Source organism: Neopelma chrysocephalum, unplaced genomic scaffold, assembly GCF_003984885.1.
Source record: "Neopelma chrysocephalum unplaced genomic scaffold, ASM398488v2 Primary Assembly neopelma1_44, whole genome shotgun sequence".
NCBI classification, from domain to species: domain Eukaryota; kingdom Metazoa; phylum Chordata; class Aves; order Passeriformes; family Pipridae; genus Neopelma; species Neopelma chrysocephalum.
In genome coordinates this window covers 25,427,203-25,446,069 of record NW_020897703.1, presented here as the reverse complement: position 1 = coordinate 25,446,069, position 18,867 = coordinate 25,427,203, and the positions used below count along the sequence as shown (strand labels likewise).

At 47.5% G+C, this 18,867-nt stretch overlaps 1 protein-coding gene across 2 annotated transcripts in view; it reads left to right on the top strand.

The window, feature by feature from the left end:
* The first annotated feature begins 5,771 nt into the window (after positions 1-5,771).
* SLC12A8 (solute carrier family 12 member 8) overlaps positions 5,772-18,867 on the top strand; it is a 50,129-nt gene continuing 37,033 nt past the window's right edge. For both annotated transcript variants that reach the window (XR_003533555.1, XM_027679027.1), the window contains exons 1-5: positions 5,772-5,812; positions 9,929-10,152; positions 10,932-11,078; positions 14,046-14,237; positions 16,659-16,890. Coding sequence is in view for 1 of the 2 variants with exons in the window: in XM_027679027.1 (XP_027534828.1) it covers positions 10,081-10,152; positions 10,932-11,078; positions 14,046-14,237; positions 16,659-16,890 (643 nt within the window). In the remaining variant the exon portion in view is untranslated. The remainder of the gene's footprint in view (positions 5,813-9,928; positions 10,153-10,931; positions 11,079-14,045; positions 14,238-16,658; positions 16,891-18,867) is intronic.

Below are 18,867 nucleotides of genomic sequence, written 5' to 3'. Positions count from 1 at the left end.
CACAATGCTTTTTAAAGAGAAAAAACAGTAGTGCAGTAGCATGTGAAGACTTGAGCTGTGCTCAGATGAGCACGGCAGGAGGAGCTGTGCGGGTCTGGGACGTCAGCAGCCCCTCTCCTGGTGGGCCTGGAGCCTGCAGGGTCACTGCCTGGGCGTTCTCCACCAGCCACCTCGGGGAACCTCCTCTGGGCAGCGGTGGCTGCAGGAGAGGAGCTTTTCATCTGGCCTCAGCCTAAACCCCCTCTGAGCTGACTGAATTTGCACGGTAGCAGAGGAAGGGCACTCAGGAGAGTTGCTCTTCTGTCTTACCCAAGGACAGCAGCCCTAGCAGGGGTGGCCCTGCACAGCCCAAGGTGGTCACTGACTACATCAACACAGATGTTTTGGGAACTGGCCATGGGAAAGCTGCCATTATTCAGTCCCTCTGAGCCGTGTTGTTGTCTCCTAGTGCCTTTGCATACCTCTGAAGTGTGGTGTGAAAATAGCACCATGACTTGATATGACTTTGTTTCAATCTTGCTTAACATGGTATGTTAACATCCAGCCAGTATAGTAACTACTTTCAATGGTTTCATGTTTAATATTTTTAAATTGTGGGTGCACTCTGCAACATGCCTGATAAAGTAGTGTCTCTGTACTCAGCCACCCTGCTTGTCTTTATGTGTTCGCTTATATTAGTTATACTGATTTTTATTTGTTTTAGTTATGCAATGGAAATAAGAAATCAAAAACGATCATTTCTGCATATTGGCTTACATGATTAAAATTGTCAAATAGTAAAGTGATACTGAAAACAAGATATTTTTCAATATTTTGATATTGAAAAGAGTTGCCAGAAGCTACATTTTGTGTTGAGTGAGAAAAATAGTCTATTTAAATTGGCTTGCCTTTTTTTTTTCTTTGCTAGGAGAAGGAAACAATTTTCTGTTAAAATAATTGGTTATTTGTGTATTTAGAGGCATTAAAAAATATCTAGCTGAAATTAGTATTTTTCTTGCACTGCACAGGGTAAACTATTTTGTAGCTTCAGGTTAGACAGCAGTTTATGATAAAGTTGAGCCATTTGGAGGTGGGTTGGCTTAGGGAGGTAGTCTGGAAGAGTATTCAAGTGTCCCATGTGTTGGTTATCTTCTGCATTGCACTTGCCAAATCAACAGAATATAGTCTCCGAGAGAATATTGTTTGCTTTTTTGTCTGCTTTAGTTGTCGAGACACGGAGTTTAAAGAAGAGAGCTGTCCACTGGCATAGGGAGTTAAAATGGAGCCCATGTGTGCTGTCCTTTCCGAAGCCAACAGCCCTGCCCTGGTTGCTCAGGTAAGTTGCCTCCTCCACAGTGTCCTTCCCCTGTCACACCAGGGCTGGTCTTCAGGTTCCTGCTGCACCATCTGCTCCAGCTTTTCAATTTCAAAGGCAGTCAAATGCATACGTGTTTGAGTCACTGGCAGAAATTAAATAGGATGGTTTGGAGAGGTTCCGTTTTAAAATGTGTGCGTGTGTGTCTTTTGCAGCTACATCACTTTGCGTGTGTAAGCAGCCATGCACAAGGCATGAGATCCAGTTCCTACCTCCAGTATTTGAACTTCTGGATGATTGCTGGATGTACAAGTCACTGTTGTTTTTTTTTTTTTGCTTAGAGTCCATCTCCCTGGGCAACTTCTGCCTGTCTCCTGTCTTTCAGGAGAGCCAAGACATGTTGCTGTGTGATTGCTCTGTGTGTGATTTTATTTGGCCAGCGACTGCACCTTTCAAGCTTCTTGCCTAGAAATGTGGGTGCCTAGTCCCAGACCAAGCTTTGTGCTGATATCTTTTGAGACAGATCAGTGTACTGCCAGTAGCTTATACATAGCTGCCTTCATTTAGAGGAGGTGATACCTTCTCAGCTGCATAGCCTGAAAGAGGTAAGCTGGCCTGGCTATAGAAATGCGAGCAGTGGCACTGAACATGTGTTAGTTTTCACTTTTATTTATATATATTTTTTTTCTTATTCTCATGGTCAGATGTGATCATTAGTGTTCACAGAGGCAGAAGTAACAGAGCTTTTGTAACTGCTGTTAGATCAAAAGCACTACCCTGGCCTAACTGAAATGAAGAGGATCCATTTTTTTTGCAGTGTGATTTATAAAAAAATATTTCTGTGTTGTAATATGAATAATGACTGTTCAAAATGTGTTATACTCTGAAAGGTCTTCAGGAGCAGCACTTCTTTAATCGGTCTTTCTTGCCACAAGATAAACTGAGTCATGAGAGACGATAAAGCAACGACTGTGAGTGCTGGGAATGTTCAGGGTAATTGCGAGGTAATCTCGACCACGCAGTGCTGTGTAAGAACAAAGCAGAGGATGACATCAGAAGCTGAAAGGATGACTTATTTGTTTTCTCTCAAGTCCTGTGTTTTCTTCCATTTCTCTTGCCAGTTCCTGAAATCATCTTTGTTACAAAGCTAATTATAGACAGAACAACCTAGGAAAGTTACAGCTCAGAAAGACGGATAAGCAAGCACAAGGATGCCAGTGGGACAAAATTATCTTTTCGTGCAAACCAGGACTCAGAAAGGGGGATTTTCTTTAAAACAACATTTGTTACCTTAAAGGAAGGTGTCAAATCAAAGCGAACAGGATGATTGATCAGTCTCCTAGTCAAACACATAGCTACAGTGATGGATGTTGCAGCCAGTTGAAAATGAGCCCTAAGGACAGTGCGAGTCCCCACAGTGGGTGTGGAAATGCGCTTTGGCAGTGTCGGCTCTCACAGAGTTGTTTCCTGAAAATCCATTTTAAGGAATTGAAACAAGAATGTTGTAGTGATGGTCAGGTACTATATTGATAAGTGCTGTTACACACACTGAGCAACATCAGGTCAAAATCCATTTGAAAGGCTAAGTTTTATACAGTTTGCAACGATGAATGAACTTGAAAAAGGCTGGCTCTTCATTTAGTCTAGGAACATACTCTACATGTCACAGCGTGTTTTACTGTTGATCTAGGGTTTGTAGGTCATTAAGCAATGTGATTAGCTAAATTGTGTAGTTTATTCACAGTCTGTGCTGTGTACATGGAAATTGCAGTTTGCTGTGTTGTAAGACATGTATGCCTGGCAGCTGAAGATGGTGATGAGGTAGGTGGTAATTAACCTCTATCCTACTAAGAATCAATCCTTTCCACATTTCATAGGATGGCTCAGACCTGTGGATGTTTCAAATTCACATCTCTTGCTGACCAGCCTCTGTGCTGCTACTTTCCCTGTTTCTGTGGACCATGTTTGTATCTTTGACACCTCTGTGGTGTTTCCATACTGGTTTTATCCCACATAACCTTTTGGCACCCTCCTTAATCTCTTATATCCATCTCCAGACTCCATTCCCTGGACAAATTTCCACCGACACTATATGGACTATGGAAAGTCTTCTCAAATCACAGTTCAGGATGTCTGATAACACAGGTCTGCCAGTCTTTGGATGGTCCATCTACCAGTCCTGAGGACCTATGTAACTTGAGGGAAAGGATTCCAGTTGGTCTGTGGAACTCGCAGTGTCCATTGATAGCCCTGAAAGCACTCAAGAATTGGACTTTGATAAAACAATTTTAACTTTTAGTTTCATTTCCCCCCCCTTTTATTCCCAATAGAGCTAAGGTACTCAGCATAATGAGAGAGAATTTTATCTGGGACTTCTAAAAAACTTTCTCAAATGATTTGTGATGGTTTTCCTGGAAGGTGGTGTAGACCCTGAAGCAGTGCAGAGGAAGGCCTACAGGAAGATGCTGGTGGCTGAGCCAGCTGTGAGTCATGCAGCCATCCTGAGCACTGAGGGAATTTATACCATTCCACATCATCACATATTCATTACAAGTAAGCTAAGTTGGAGCCACTTCTCTTGCCTTTGTGCTACCTTGTTATTTTCAAAATCTGTTCTTTAAAGGAAGCAAACTGCTGTGCATGTGACTGCCACTGGTTGATTGCCCTTGGAGATGGGACAGTTTATGCCAGTTATAGTTTTCTTCACGTGCTGAGTATGGAAAAGCAGTGTGCTCCTCCAAAACACACACAGCCCTGCTGAAGGAATGCTCATTCTCTTGGAAGGATTCTCTTGCCAAGAAGGAAAATGTTGAAAATTGCCATGACTTAAATAGGAGCAGAGATCAACACTGGCCACTTCTGAAAGTGCTTCTTAGCAGCAGTGCTTGGTGATTTTAATGTGTCAATGTGGTCCTTGAAAATACCTTTTGCTGAAATTCAGCTGTAGTTCTTTCCAGTGAGGAGGCAGGATTTCCCAAAGAAGTGTTCAGCAGTGGGGAGTGGCCATGGCAACTGGCCCAAGAAACTTCTTTAGCACTTGCCTTGTGTGCACATGTGTGTAGGGGCAAGTATTCCTGCAGGCAGGTGACAAGGCTTGGTCCTCAGGGAATTAGTGATTCTTCATCAGTTCTGCAACAAATCGAACATACTTATTTCAGATTTTGCACTGGCCCTCAAGATAGGAGAATCTGATTGAACCTGTTCCCTGGTAGTTGTACAGAGTGTAAAAAGGGAGCTGAAGGAGAGCTTTCGAAATATTCCAGGAATGGAATATCCTGGGGAGATACCCATAGAGTTGGGATTGTTCAGCCTGGGAAGGAGGCTTAGGGGTGACCTAATTGCAGCCTTACAGTACCTGAAGGGAGCCGACAAGAAAGATGAAGAGAAATTATTTACAAGAGCATGTAGTGACAGGACAAGGGGGAACGGATTCAAACTGAAGGAGGGCAGGTTTAGATTAGATATGAGAAAGAAATTCTTTACTGTGAGGGTGGTGAGACACTGGCACAGGTTGCCCGGAGAAGCTGTGGATGCCCCAACCCTGGAAGTGTTCAAGGCCAGGTGGATGCAGCTCTGAGCAACCTGGGATAGTGGAAGGTGTCCCTGCCCATGGCAGGGGGATTGGAACTGGGTGATCTTTAAAATCCCCTTGAACCCAAACCATTCTGTGATTCTATGATTTCCTCAGGCTTCATCCTCCTTTGAGAAGTCATCTGTCTCCTCTGAACTCTTCCTTTCATTTTCTGCCACTTGCTTGTCCATGCTGTTTCCATCCAAGAGTGAAGGCTTGTTTACACTTTGCCCTGCAGGACACTCTGGAAAATCAAAATGGGTTCACTAGGCTACATGGATGTCTTTTGTGGGTACTTTATTGAAAATTAAAATGACCCTAAAACATTTTAGAAGTAAATGAAATCCGTGAATGCTGCATGAGCTCTAAAGAAGGGTGGCTGGCTCTAGATTTGATCCTGTTAACAGTGAGACTGTCCAAAATTCGTACCTTAAATTCAGATGGAGTTTTGCCTATGCAGGGTCACAGAATTTCTTGGCAACCGAGGGCTGAGAAGTTACGCTGGAGCGAGTTCCTTTCGAGACTGAGATGTGCGGAATCGGAGCCCCCTTTCCCTGTGGCCAAGCGTTTCCTCCTGTCGCAGCCGAGCAGCTGTATCAATTTGGTTATTTATTTTTTATTTTTATTTTTTACCACACTCCTGAGAATTGCAGATTTAGTGGAAGTCTGCTCCTAAACCCTCAGTGGTTTCCCACACCCTGCCATGCTCGTGCCGCCGCCGCGGGCGCTGCGGGGTCTCGGCGCTCCGGGAAGCAGCACCCGGCGTGTGTCCCACGGGCCCGGGTGGGACCTGCCCGAGCCAGGCAGATGCAGATGCGGGGGCGGGCGCGGTGCCCGGGCAGACGTGGCAGCGCCCGGGGCCGCCCCGGCGGGAGGCGGCGCCGCGGGAGCGCGGGCCGGGGGCGGCGGCCGAGGGAAGGAGGGAGGGAGGGTCCGGGAGCCGCCAGGTGAGTGGGGCCGGGGCGGCGGGGACACCCCCGGGCCAGGGGGGCACAAACCTGAGCGATGGGGACGGCGCAGGTGGTGCTTTGCCCGCTGGTCCCTCCGGCCGCGGCGTTGCGGCGGCTCCGTCGGGGCGGAGGCGGCGCGGGGTGGCGGGGAGGTAAACGGGGGAAAGATAAGCTAAAGAATCAAAGCCATGGGGGGGTGGGGGAGGAAGGTGCAAAAGGGGCCCAAAAAAAGGCAAAAGAAAAAAAAAAAGGCAAATGAAAGGAGGGGGTGTTTAAAAAACTCTTAAAATAAAAAGGTAAAAAAATAAAAAGAGGAAAAAAGGTTAAAAAAAAGGACAAAAGAAAAAGGTACAGAAAAGAGGGGGGAAGACAAAAGAAAAGGGGGGAAAATGGGGGAAGGCGAAAAACCTTAAAGAAAAATAAAAAAAAAAAAAAGAAGAGGGAACAGGTAGTTGGAGCGCTCTCCGGGCAGGGTGGGCAGCACGGTGCGGCGGCGGCGGCCGCAGCCCTTGGCAGGGAGGTGTTGGCAACGCCGCACCCTCTGCAAAACCGAAGCCGTCCGGCCACACCGGGAAATTGAAGTTGCTGGGGAGAGCCTGGGCTTGTTTCCCCACCTCTGGTGTTCCACAGCCTTCGTTACACTACAAAGATATGTGAAAACATAACGAGCTGGTGCAGTAAATGAGTAACTGGGAATAGCCAAGAGCTGCTCTGTACGGCGTTACCTTCGTTGCACTGGTAGCCGCTTTATTTCCCTCTACTTCCCGCCTTCCTAAGAGTCGCCTAAATTAGGTGTTTTTAAGAACTTGACCTGGAGAAGAGTTAGGGGGATTTATTAAAACTAAAGTGCTGTTGGCTGCTGGGTCCCTTGAGGGAGGGAGGCTTTGGAATTACCTCCTCTGGCAAGGACAGAGCCTTCGGAGGTCGTGGGACCACACGCAGTTGTGCTTGGGAAGGCGTTAACCTTTCCTCTTAAAAATCAGCCAGCTGTTGAGTAGCTCAGAGCAGCGACGCTTAGCTCAGAAATAGCTTTAATGTGATGATTAATAAAATAGTGCTTTGAAAGGATGTGGAGGGCACAGAAATTTGATCTATAGGAATCTGGGTTTGTAATTAAATATAGAAGTGTTGCAGGGAAAGGAGATGAGCCTTTGTAATGTTTTTGCAAGGTTTGCTAATGCTCTTCTGCTCTCTTGAATGCTAAATGGTATGGAAAGATTAAAACAGCCATTCGTCTTTAATTTATAGACTGGTAAGTGTATTTGGCAGGAACTTTAGGAAAAATAACATCAATTATCTCCAAAGCTAGAGGCTCACTTATATTAAATTGTGCCTGTTTGGTTTATTTGGCCTGCTGGTGTGTATAGCAGAAAAAGCTTCCTCAGGGTTGGTGACCTGGATAGATAATAGCGCACAAAAACATCGCTGTGCTGTGCAGCAGCTTAGGAACCACGCTGCGCTGGGAGAGTACTGCATGGGGCATTAGGGGGGCTCCTGCCCCAAGGACTTTTCACTTGCAGACCCTAAATTGCAAAAAATACGTGCATGTTGCATGGATCGGGTTGTGGCTGCGTGTGCAGCGGCCGTCCTGGCGTGTTTGTTCAGCTCTCGCTTCTGTGCTTTGTACCCCCTCCTGTGTTTGCTTCGGTTGCCTCGTAGGGATGAATGGATCCATGCATTGTGGAGGGATGTAAATAATTACAGAATTGAGTAAAAAGATTTCAAGCAGTTGGAAATGCCACAGAGGAGCAATAGCGGAGAGGCAATTTCCTGAGATTGTGGAGGAGAAAGATCTTACACCAAGGTGAGCAGGAGCAGGGCTGAGCAGAGAGGGCTCCAGACCACAGGGCAGGAGATGGTGTTAGTGCAGAGAAAAAGGAAGGAAATGGTGGGGTAAGGGATTTAAATGTCTAGGAAGGTAAAATGTCTTGGAAGGTAAAATGTCTTGCAAGGTGTGCTTCAGGTCTGAAATCCCTGCGTGCAGCCCTTCTTTTTGTATTTTGCAAGTTTCAGGTGGGTAATAGGGTGTATCACACCTACACGTGGTTGAACACTGGGCATGCTGAGTGAGTGGCTTCAGCCACTCTGAGCCACTGCAAGGGATCAGAGCCATGTCCTCCTGGGGTCCCTTGGTGGAGTGGTTTAGGAGAGCAAGGGGCTGCAAGGCTGCAGCCTCCCTGTTTTCCTACATCCAGACAGGACTGCTGTGGCAGACTGGAGTTTGGATGGCCCCAGTGAATGCTTTACTGAGTGAAGTCTCTATTGAGGAAGGGCTGCACTGGGGAATCTTAGGAGAATATGGCTATTCAGTTGTAATCTTTTTTCACGTTGTGTATTTTCTTCCACTTTTTATTATTGTGGCTATTTGCATAAAAACACAAGCTTTGTTTCTTTGGAGTTTATCTGCTCCTGCTGCTTTTGCCCTGCTTGAAGCCCCAATCTCCCTGTAACAGCAACCATTTGTGATATTGTGAGGGGTTATTTGCTTCAAAAAATGTGGAGGAAGCAGCAGGGAATCAATGAACTCTTACAGATTTGATGCTGCTTAACTGGCCACGTGGGCAGGGCGAAGAAAAACCTCCTGTGCTGACCATTGTACCCCAGCTGTAGGAGACCTTCTGCAGCTGAAACACAGTGGTGGAGCAGCGTCTGCTTTGGGTATTTACTACTGGGTATTTCAAAGTAGGATAATAAGGGCAGGATGGTGAAAGTGCTGATCTGGGAGCTGGGATTCAGACTGATACAGAAATCTTGAGTGACACAAAGCCATGTCTGTGTGTCTCTGTCCCTGTGCAATAAGAAAAGCACATTTCTGTGGGTTGCTTTGTCTCCACAGTTTGCAAGCTTGAGGAGTCAGAGGTTCCTACACTGTGCCCATAATTAATTTGGTCTCTGATCTCAGGTAAGGTGCCCAGCCATTGGTACAAGCCTTCTGTGATCATGGTTGGTTCTTTTAAGCATGTGAGCTCAACTGGCCAGGAAACTTACCATCCCCAGGAGAGCCAATGATCCAGACAAACTTCCCTCTCCACAGTCATGGAGCTTGCTCCCCTCTGGCTGCAGCCCTCTTTGTCTTGCCTAGGCATGGTGTAGCTCTAATGAGGAATGGCCAAAAAGGCTCTGTTGACAACTGGTGAGGGAGGCTGTGGGTGGCTTGTTGATGGCCCTCACAAGAAAATTTGGGGGAAGTTAAGACTTGCAGCCAGCTGGAGGGAGGTGTACAAATGTACCTCTCTACATTTGTACAGAGAACTTAATTTTAAAGACAACCTGATAAGAGAAGGAACCAGGAATTTCAAGGCAGAGAAATGCTTGTGCTAGCTTTCCCCTTCTGTGAAGATGGCTTTAATTACCCCTGAAATAAAGCCTGATGCTGCTTTCTTGGTTACATATATGGTATTGTTTCTGCCAGAGTCTGCCTGTGACAGTTAGGAGTCTGAATTTGGGTCATTGCAGACAAGACTGTAGCTCCAAGGGTGGGTATGACTGAAAAAAGGCTCCTGTACATCAGTACAGGGGATAGCTGAGAGCATCAGGAATGCAGAGTGTGAGTCTGTGGTGGTGAATGCCTTCCACTGCTCCAGTTTCATCTCTGCATCATGCTGGGAGAGGGGCAGAGTGAGGTAACTCATTTCTCAGGGGCGAGGTTACATTGGCAGGACCCTAGTCTGCAAAAGGTACAGCTGGAGGGGATGTGATCAAGGCTGTGAAGTGATTGGTGGTGCTGGGAAGTAAATAATCCATGTGTCCTCTGTCACTGGAGCATGGGGCCATGCAATGAAATTACCAGGCACCAGCTTGAAAACCAAGGAGAGGAAATGCATTTTGCAGGCAACACACAGCGAAGTGCTACAGGATGCTGGGGACACCAGGGGTGTGGACAGATTCAGGAAAGGCCACCAAGGGTTGTTAAATGTAGGACTAGTGGTGGAGCCTGTGCCAGGAGCAGGCCTTGGGAGGTGCTGGGGGAGCATCGCTCTCTGTTTGCTGTGGTGTCACTCTGTAGTTCAGCATCTGCTGTGAACCGCTGTCGATTCCCTGTGGGTAATGACCTTGTGCTTTGGCAGACAGAGAGAGCAGCAGTCATGTCTTCTGTCTTTCCTGCTTTCACAGTAAAGTGCAATAAAACCATGAATCTTTTACAATGGAGGATCCAGCACTGCAGGAATTTGACCGAGAGGAATAGCTGACCTTCCACTTGGATCAGCCTCGCCTGTGGTTGTGTTGGAGCTGTGCATTGGGCAGGCAGAGGCAACGCGAAGGATATGATGTTCAGCCTGAATGCTCCCCAAAGTGAGGGTTATGTCCAAGAGCTCTTCCATGAGGAAGCACAGCAGGTATGTCAGAGAGGCATTTCCTTTCCCAAATTTCCATCTGCATGGTCTCTGCACTCCTCCTGGTCACCTCTGTGGGAAGTGAACAGGACCAAAGTAATGACACTGCCCTTTGTTTTGATATGTAAATCTGAGGTGTATTATTTACAAAGAGAAAGAGTGGACTTGATTTTCAAAGGTCAGGAGGGAGCAGTTGCCATAGGAAAACTGTCATTTCCCTGGAGTTTCAGGTCTCAGTTCCAGCAATTCTGAAATTCACTGTGCCCCCAAAGTACCAGAGTGTCTCCTCTAGAAACAAAGTGACCTTATCAGAGATGACTGTGATGGGAAGACCATCTTAATCTACTCTGTTGGTCCCAGCTGGTCCTACCTGGTTTGTCATCTCCTGTAAGAGACTTCTCCCATGCACCAAGGACCCCGCTTTCCTTGGTGGAGTGTTTGGGAGGGACAGGAGGAGAAACTCAGTATAGCTGCAGGCTCTGTAAAGGACCCTTGAATGGTGGTTTTGGTTCATGTGATGGGGTTAATTCACTGAGCCTGAGTGGGACTCTGTTGCTGCTTATCCTACAAGAATATAAATAGGGTAATGCAGGGAACATTCTCTTTCAGGGCCCAGGGATCCCAACAGCCCTACTGCCCCTTTATCTTAGAGGCAGCTGGCAGCAAAGGGCTGCTTTAGCAGCTGTTGGTGGCTGTCCCACTGTTGGTGGCTGGCTGTGGCACCACTTCTGCAGTCTTCCCATAAAACATGAGAGGTAAAACCAAGGCTTTGCTTCTTCTAGGTATCTCAAATGCAGACCAAGCCCTGGTGGAAGATCCAGCTGTTTGTATGGGAGCCGGTGCTTTTTGGAACATGGGATGGTGTCTTCACCTCCTGCATGATCAACATTTTTGGAGTAGTTCTTTTCCTGAGGACAGGATGGCTCGTGGTGAGTGAGTGCTGACTTGGTTGGACGTTTGAATAGACATTTTTCTTCACACCTCCTTACTTTATATATCCATCACCACCCAAGTGTTTTGGATTCTGGGCTGTTTGTTGTAAACATTGCTTATGCCCTCTGGTATTTTGTAGCTTTTCAAGAAGTTCTGGTAAAATATAAAGCTGAAGTGGTTTTTGTAAGTGGTTTCCCATTTTAGCTTTTGGAAAGAAAAATTAAAACACAACAACCAACCTTGACAATGAACAGAGACATCCTTGTGTTGTATTGTCGAGACAGAATAACCACTTTTCAGGTGAAGTGTATTACCGTAGTTCCAGGTACTCAGCCCTGTTCCTAACACCACTGGAGCAGATCTCTTCTAAATGTGTCAGTGATTGAGTCCCTGATTTCTTGAACAGGGAGTCCTCAGTCAGTTGAAATTGTCATTACTATCAAAGGGAATTTCGTTCTGGATCCAGAATATCTCACTGAGAGTCAGAGCCTGGAAGAGTGTCTCTGCTCCCCTCCTGATGAAAAACATTGTATTGTCCCTTAAAATTTCCTCCTAGAATAAGGAAAGCTCCCTCAGGGATGGATGGGATTTGAGCTTCAGGCAGAGTTCATGTCACAGGCATGAGTTAATGTCACAGGCATGGTGAACGCCTTCCAAAAGGAGCAGGAAGACACTTTGTATTGAAAATTACTGCTCTGGAGGTGTTGAGGGGAGCTGCAGTCATTGTGTTGAAGACGTTGGGATGATTTTCTACCTTCCTTTTCCTTCTGATTTTATTTCTTCCACATCTCCTTTGAAAGTAAGTTATTGCTGGACCAAACACAGATAAAAATAAAGCCAGTAAATAAAAGAAAAACTGAACCAGCTGGAAGTTAGCATGAAAGGGAAGGGAGGAGAAACTGAGGTTGGCAGAGAGCTCCCCTGGCAGAGGACAGTCATACATTGAGCTGTTCACAGAGTCAGGCTTTTGCTATAAATTTCCAGGGCTGGAGCCCGGGCTGTTGCAGCTTTGCAGTTGCAGGGGACCCTAATCTTGCCTGAATGTTGACAAGGATAGTTGGTGCACTAACCCCTTCTGGCACGCATGCATAAATAAGCATCAGCATTTAATGGGGGCTTTTTCTTCCCACTTTCTCTGCTTGCTATTGTTGCTGTGAGTCCAGCCTTCCTCCTCTGGTCTTTATGTTAACCCTTTCTTCTTTGGAAACCATTGGATTACCCATTAACTAACTGCTGCCATAGCCTGGTGCCACCAGCACTTTCTGGAAAAGCCCAAGGCTACATGAATGTTTGCATATTTTTGCCCTTTTTTTTTTTTTAACTGAAGCATGTCAGATTTATTAACCCTTTAACCTGAGGGTAAGCAGTTGAAAAAAAGAAAAATTGTCCTTTTAAAAAGGAGTATGGGGTTGGAGTGGGCTGTGGTGCTGACCCAGCCACAGCTGCGTTTATGCTGCATTTATAGCAAACCTTGGCTCTGTTCCCCACTGACCAGATAACACCCCTGTCAAAGGCAGCAGGATGCTGAACCAAAATAGGATTTTATGATGATAGCAACATCCTGGATGTTTCTTTTTTTTCAAAAAAAAGAGAAAAGAAAAAAAATCTGGGATTTCAACCGACCCCAGAGCAGGGAGGCAGCCTTTTAGTGCTGGTGATAAACAAACCCCATCGTGGCCAGTGTGACCTCAAAGATGAGCACTGCTGGAGCAAGGTTGGAAAGGGGGGATGTGGACATGGCCTGTAATATGAGTAAAGGCAGGGAAGGGAAGCCAGACTTTAACGACGCGCTGGGCACTGGAGGAGATTTCTGATTGCTGTGCACTGGTCTGAGTGATTTGTCAGCAGAGGAAGGTGGGCTGGAGCATGAGGGAAAACTTCTGACCCTGGAAAAGAAATTACAGCCGTGTGCGAGAGGGTAGGAGGGTGGCAGGATCCTGAGCTCAGAAGAGGTCCTTAAATGCTTTTGGAGGTGTTAAGCACTTTCTCCTTCTGAAAATACAGCTCTAAATGGCAAACTGAACACCCCCAAAAAGGGGTTATGCTGGCCCTTAACGCTGCCAACAGGGACCTGCAGCTGTGTTTGTTCAGAGGCTTTTGCTCTATACCCCACACTGAGACCATGGCTGGTGCAGCAGCTCCTCCCGGGGCCCTCCCTCTGCTGCAAGCAGGAAGGGCTGTTTTTTTTTTCAGCGGGGCTGAATCCTGTGCACAAAACTCCCCTGAGCCCACGGAGGGCGAGAGCCACCTGTCACTCTGTGTATGTCCCTCAGATAAGGGCTGGCACACGCTGGTTTATGAGACTGTTATTTATCTTCCATGCTGTGTTGCCTTCGGGATTTTATTCTTTGGGATCTCATTGTTTGGGAGGATCAGAGCTTTCAGAGGTAAATGTTCTGAAAAATTAAAATACGATCTTGGTGCTGTTAATAAATCAGCTGTTGCAAATCCCAGGGGTTCAATTTTGAAACTACTTTTTGTTAATAAAGTGTTTTGTGGTTTTTTTAAGCATGTCATTCTAAACCACGCAAATGGGCAGTGATCCCTTGCCTATAGTGGCTGAATCATTGTTTGACCTCATTCCTTTTAAACTAGAGGACAAAATCAGTGATTCATGGAGAAGTCTTGTGCAGGGCTGAAAGTTGGATACGATGGTCCTTGTGGGTCCCTTCCAACTCAGCATATTCCGTGTGATTCTGTGACAGATCAGAACCAGCTCAAGTAAAAGTCTGCTGAGCCCCAGGCTGAGACAGGTTTTCGTCAAAGGGGTGCTAATAGGAGCTGTAAACTTGGCAATCAGTTACCTTAATTAGACAACTAGAGGTGCCTGTGTGCATTTCTTTTAATCTGTAATGACTCCTGATTCACACATCACTAGTGACTAGAGGCAGGTAGGTCCTTTTTCTGTCTCAACAGAGTTGGTGTGAATTGATCTTTATTTGATTATTTTTTTTTCATTCCAGGGAAACACTGGCATTGTAATGGGGATGTTTCTGGTGTCCTTTGTCATCCTGGTTGCCCTGGTGACAGTCTTGTCTGGAATTGGAGTGTGTGAAAAGTGCAGCATTGGAAGTGGAGGAGTCTACTCCATGATTTCTACTGTCCTTGGAGGTCAAATAGCGGGGACCATTGGCATCCTTTACATTTTTGGCCAGGTAATTTGAAAAAGTTGTTTAAAGAAAACTTAGAAACTTTGCAATGCAGGTTTTAATCTCGTGCTTTTCTGCCACATGAAGCAATGCTCCAGGTAAAATCTGGGTAACGCTCCACTCTGCTGAGCAACATGGGAGGCCACCACAGGGAGCATTCAACCCCACTCTGCTGCCCAGGAGTAAGATTGTGCATGACAATGTGCTGTCTGGCAAGGGTCACAATGGTGGAGGAGTTGTGTGTCTGAACAAGCCATACAGGACATGCTCTCCCATCCCAAATTAGCCCCATTGCCAGGACATGCCCTTGCTGGCAGGAGACTGAAATTAAACTGAAGTGGGAGAGTCAGGGTGGCCACCTAAAGCTCAGTGAGCAGCTGTGGGCTGGCAGGTTGGCCTTGGTGTGCTCCCCATGCCCTTAGGGACCGGGCAAGCCTTGGCTGCTTCTCTGCAGGAGCCAGTAGAAATGGAGCTGGTGTGGGAAGAGGGCTGGGCAGTGGTAAGTGCCACTTCTTGTGAGCCAAAAGTCACAGTTCTGGATTTTCTGAAAGATCCCAAGGAGCTTTCATGGTGGTGAAGCACAAAAATACACAAGTAGTGCACACAAAGAATGGAAAATAATCTCTTAAACCTGCAATAACTTAACCCCCTCCCCCTATAAAGACGTTATGAACAGTATAAAATGTGGTGAGCAGAGAAGCATTTTTATGGAGGTTTGTTTTTAACTGACTGGTTTACAGGAATCTCCAAAACCCCTTAATAACCCCCAAACCAAAAATAATCCCCTCTTCTCCTTTTGCTCCAGATTAAAAGCAAGTGTCCATAAAATACAAACTGAACCTTGTTACAAGCCAAGATATGGAAATGGGCCACACATGAGAATCCTTCCTGTCATATTTTCCACTCCTGCTCTCTGAGAGGACCCTGTCTGGGAAAGCAATCAGGTTGCAGCCTGTCCTGAGGGTCATAAAAGCTGGGCTGCGGCAGCGCCGGCCCCTGTGTAGGCATCCCGTGTGCACGGGGGAGTGTAGGGTGGGAGCTGGCAACTCAGTTAAGAACTTTGCCTGCTCCCAAAACCTGATGCCTTTCCCTTCTTGGCCGTGCTTTTTGCCCAATGTGCTTTGCACTAGCTGCAGGCTGCTCCCCGGTACAAGATGCTCATGGAGTGCTGTAACTTCTATCATCAGACAAGCCCAGCCAGAAGTGGAGTATTCCCCGTTCCCTACTTTGATTGGGGCAAGTGGGGAATGCCTGGCCACATGCTGCTGATGCAGAGACTCAGGGTGTGGTTCCCCTTATCTGTGCTAGTTGTCTACCTGTGATGGAAGTGAATCCTTCAGGATGTCCAAGGTGTAGGTGTCTGAGTCTGGACAGGTGGATACCCTGCACCTTGCTGAAAACCACACATGAACCTGCATCTCCTGGATAGACCCAGGTTGTTCTGAACACCCTCAGTAGAGGAGTGCTGGGTCTGTCCAAGGTGGGGGATCTGCAGTGAATGAGGGTTCTGCTGCACTCTTGCTGGCTTGGGTGGGGGTTTTCTCCCATCCAGGCATGTGGGAGCTGTGCTGCCCATCCCTCATCCACGGACAGGAATAGTGGGGTTGCAGGACCCAAGCTCATACCACTTATGTCAGCATGTCAGCAAACCCTGACCTGGTTTTCCGGGGATGCCATACACTGGGAAGGGTTGTTGCTGAAGTGTCAGCTAGTGGGAACCTCTAGAAGGCAATGTCCTGGTATTTCAGGTTGCTGCCCCGCAGTGGGGTTTGAGGCCCGAGCCTGTGCTGCAGATGTCCTGTCCTGCAGACTCTCAGCCACCCCGGGCAGAGTGCGTGTCCTGCCCTGCTGCAAGACAAACAGGCAGCTTTCCCTAGAGCTTGGGGGGGGCACAGCTCGCACAATGTGCTCTTCTTTAAAGTGCAGGCTCCGTTCCAGCAACAAGATGGGGAGCCAGTGAAGCATCTTTTTTTACATCCAAACTAAACATTGAGTTAAAAATAACCCCTGAAAGGCAATGAAGGGGCAAACAAACTGCAATTCTTCAGGCAGGTGTTGAACTGGGACCCTTTCCTCCAGAGAAACAGAAGAAGAGAGGAGACGCAGAGGTTGACTCATCCTTTTCTCCCTCAGAGAAGCCAGTGTGGTTTCTTCTGGAGTGTTAATGGAGGGTAAATTTTAAAGCCAGTGGAATGTTGCTGCGGGGCTGGCCCTAGCACCCAGCCTTCTCTGTTTGCCCGGGCTGTAGCTATGCTGCCCTGGCAGTGTGCTGTCCTAGAGCAATAAGGTTCAGTCCCTGTAGGCCAGAGTAACATCAAAAGCGTTGTATTGTGACAGCAAATGTCTGTCTGTCTGAACAGAGATTCCCAGGCCCGGCATGGGGATCCCTTTTCTGCTGTGGGGCACTCACAGAGCCCTGTCCCTCAGTGTGTTGCAGGTGCCATGTACATCACTGGCTTTGCAGAGTCCATTGCAGATGTCCTGAGCCTCAGCAACACCTGGGCAGTGCGTGGGATCTCCCTGGCTGTCCTGTTTGGCCTGCAGGGGATCAACCTGGCTGGGGTGAAGTGGATCATCAGGCTCCAGCTCCTACTGCTCTTCCTGCTGGCTGTTTCAACACTGGACTTTGTCATTGGGTCCTTTACACACCTTGATCCAGGTAAAACTGGGGGTTTATTGCATTGGGGTCAGGTTAATTTCCTGGGGTTTTCTCATCACTTGTGTGTGTGAAGTTACACACACTTGGGCAGAGGTAGAGTTCAGAGCTTCCAGATGTATCCCCTGTCCTTTGGCACTGATTTTTTAGAGGCAACCAATAATTTTGCAAGGAGTAAGTGTTTCCAGAGCATGACTGAAGATGTCCTATAATTTAGGTGTTTAACCTCAGGAATTCAGCTCTCAGTGTGTGTGCTTGTTATACTTGTACTACAGTCAGAGATTTTCTAACAACAGAGAGCATCTGTGTTTGCAGTTGCTCTTTGATGCCTTCTGCTGCCTAACTCGGCATTAAGCATTGTGCCCATGAAAACGGAGGGTTGCGACTTTGAGATAAGAAGATTTTCTCCTGGAGTCCTCTGAGTCCTGTGCTGAGCTGTGCTGGCTGTGCCACCAGTGCTGGCCCCGGGCTGCACACCACTGGATCTGGTGTCCAGGGTCATGCTGGGGAGATAAGGAAGGAGCTGGGTGAGGGCAGGTGACCACTTGGGTTTCAAGGAGCTGTGAGTGTGAGTTCTCCTGTTAACTTTTCCCAGACTGAGTTCAGCCAGCAGTGACGGCTCCAGCTTGGGCAAGGCAGAGGTTCAGTGCAGCCCTTCTTGCACCTCAAGCCCCTTCCCCTCCCTCCATCTGCATCCCCAAGAAGTGTTCGCTGGGAAACACGACTGAAGGTGTGGGTTGTTGCTGTGGAAGCAGCCTACAAGTGCCGCAGCAGCCACTCCAGCAATAAGTGTAATTAGCTGAGTAAACAGAAGGTGTCACCTTTTTCTTGGCTTCCTCTGTGTCCGGCAGCACCTTGGGGGGTTGCAAGTGACCTACTAAAGTGAGTTTAAAGGAAAGATCTTCAGTTTTGATTGATAGCTGTGAATCAGCCGCTGAGCCAGGTGGCAGGAGGTGAGTCGTGGGTACTCATAGCACCGATGGCACTGCTGTCTTTCATGCTGCAGTTTTATTTCATGCTACTGGTACAGTGTGTGAGGACGATGTGGCACGGGGACAGAAGCAGCTGCTCCCCTGGAAGACAGAGCCTTATGGAAAGACACTTCTTATAGAAAGAGCCTTATGGAAAGAGCCTTATATTTAGCATGTAAGAAATGCCCCAAATGAAAGCCTGTGAAAGTTTCAGCAGTACTTGTGAATGAAAATGACAGTTGTTGCTGTGGCCTGTTTTGCAGAGAAAGCAAATGAGCTGCTCCAAACAGCTGTGTTTCATTGGAAGTTGTTTTCTAAAGTAAATGGAGGGGTTTTGCATTTTGGTTGTGCTCGTAGGAGACCTTTATAACAGTAGAGAAAAATGAATACTCAAGGTGAGGCCTGATGTTAGGAAAGTGAACATGGCCCCAGGAGGCGAGAATTAGAGGAATACAGACGTCAGCAGGAAACATGCCCAAGTCGAGGTCAACATAGTTGTCTTTGATTTCCTCCACTGGTGAGCACTATGTCATTTGCTTCTGACAGAAAATAGAGAAAGGAAGGGAAACGAGGTGGCTGAGCATTGCAGATGCTGCAGTTTAGCCACAGCTGACCAAAGAGAGGAGGGCTTCCAGTGGGTGGAAGGACATCGGGCTGATGGCGGCCAGATCCAAGCCCCAAATGCAAGTACCACAGAGCAGTTCTGCCCATACAGTGGGACCTGCGGCCATACAGCTGGCAGGGGAGAGCTGTGGGTTTTTCTGCTTTCACAGACCGCTTCCCGTTGAGAGTGCGTTTTCCCTCCAGGCTGGGCGGTGGGATCCTCCCGAGTCCTGCATTTCCCCAGAAGGCCTCTGAGTGGTGTGTCAGCACCAACGGTGAGCGCTGGGCTCCGAGGAGCCTCCTCACGCTGTGTGGATGGATGGATGCTTCTCTCCAGTGCAATTGCCCCCACCAGCAAAGCATCCCTTCTGCAAGAGGGCTGCAGGTGGGACGTGCAGGTGTCAGT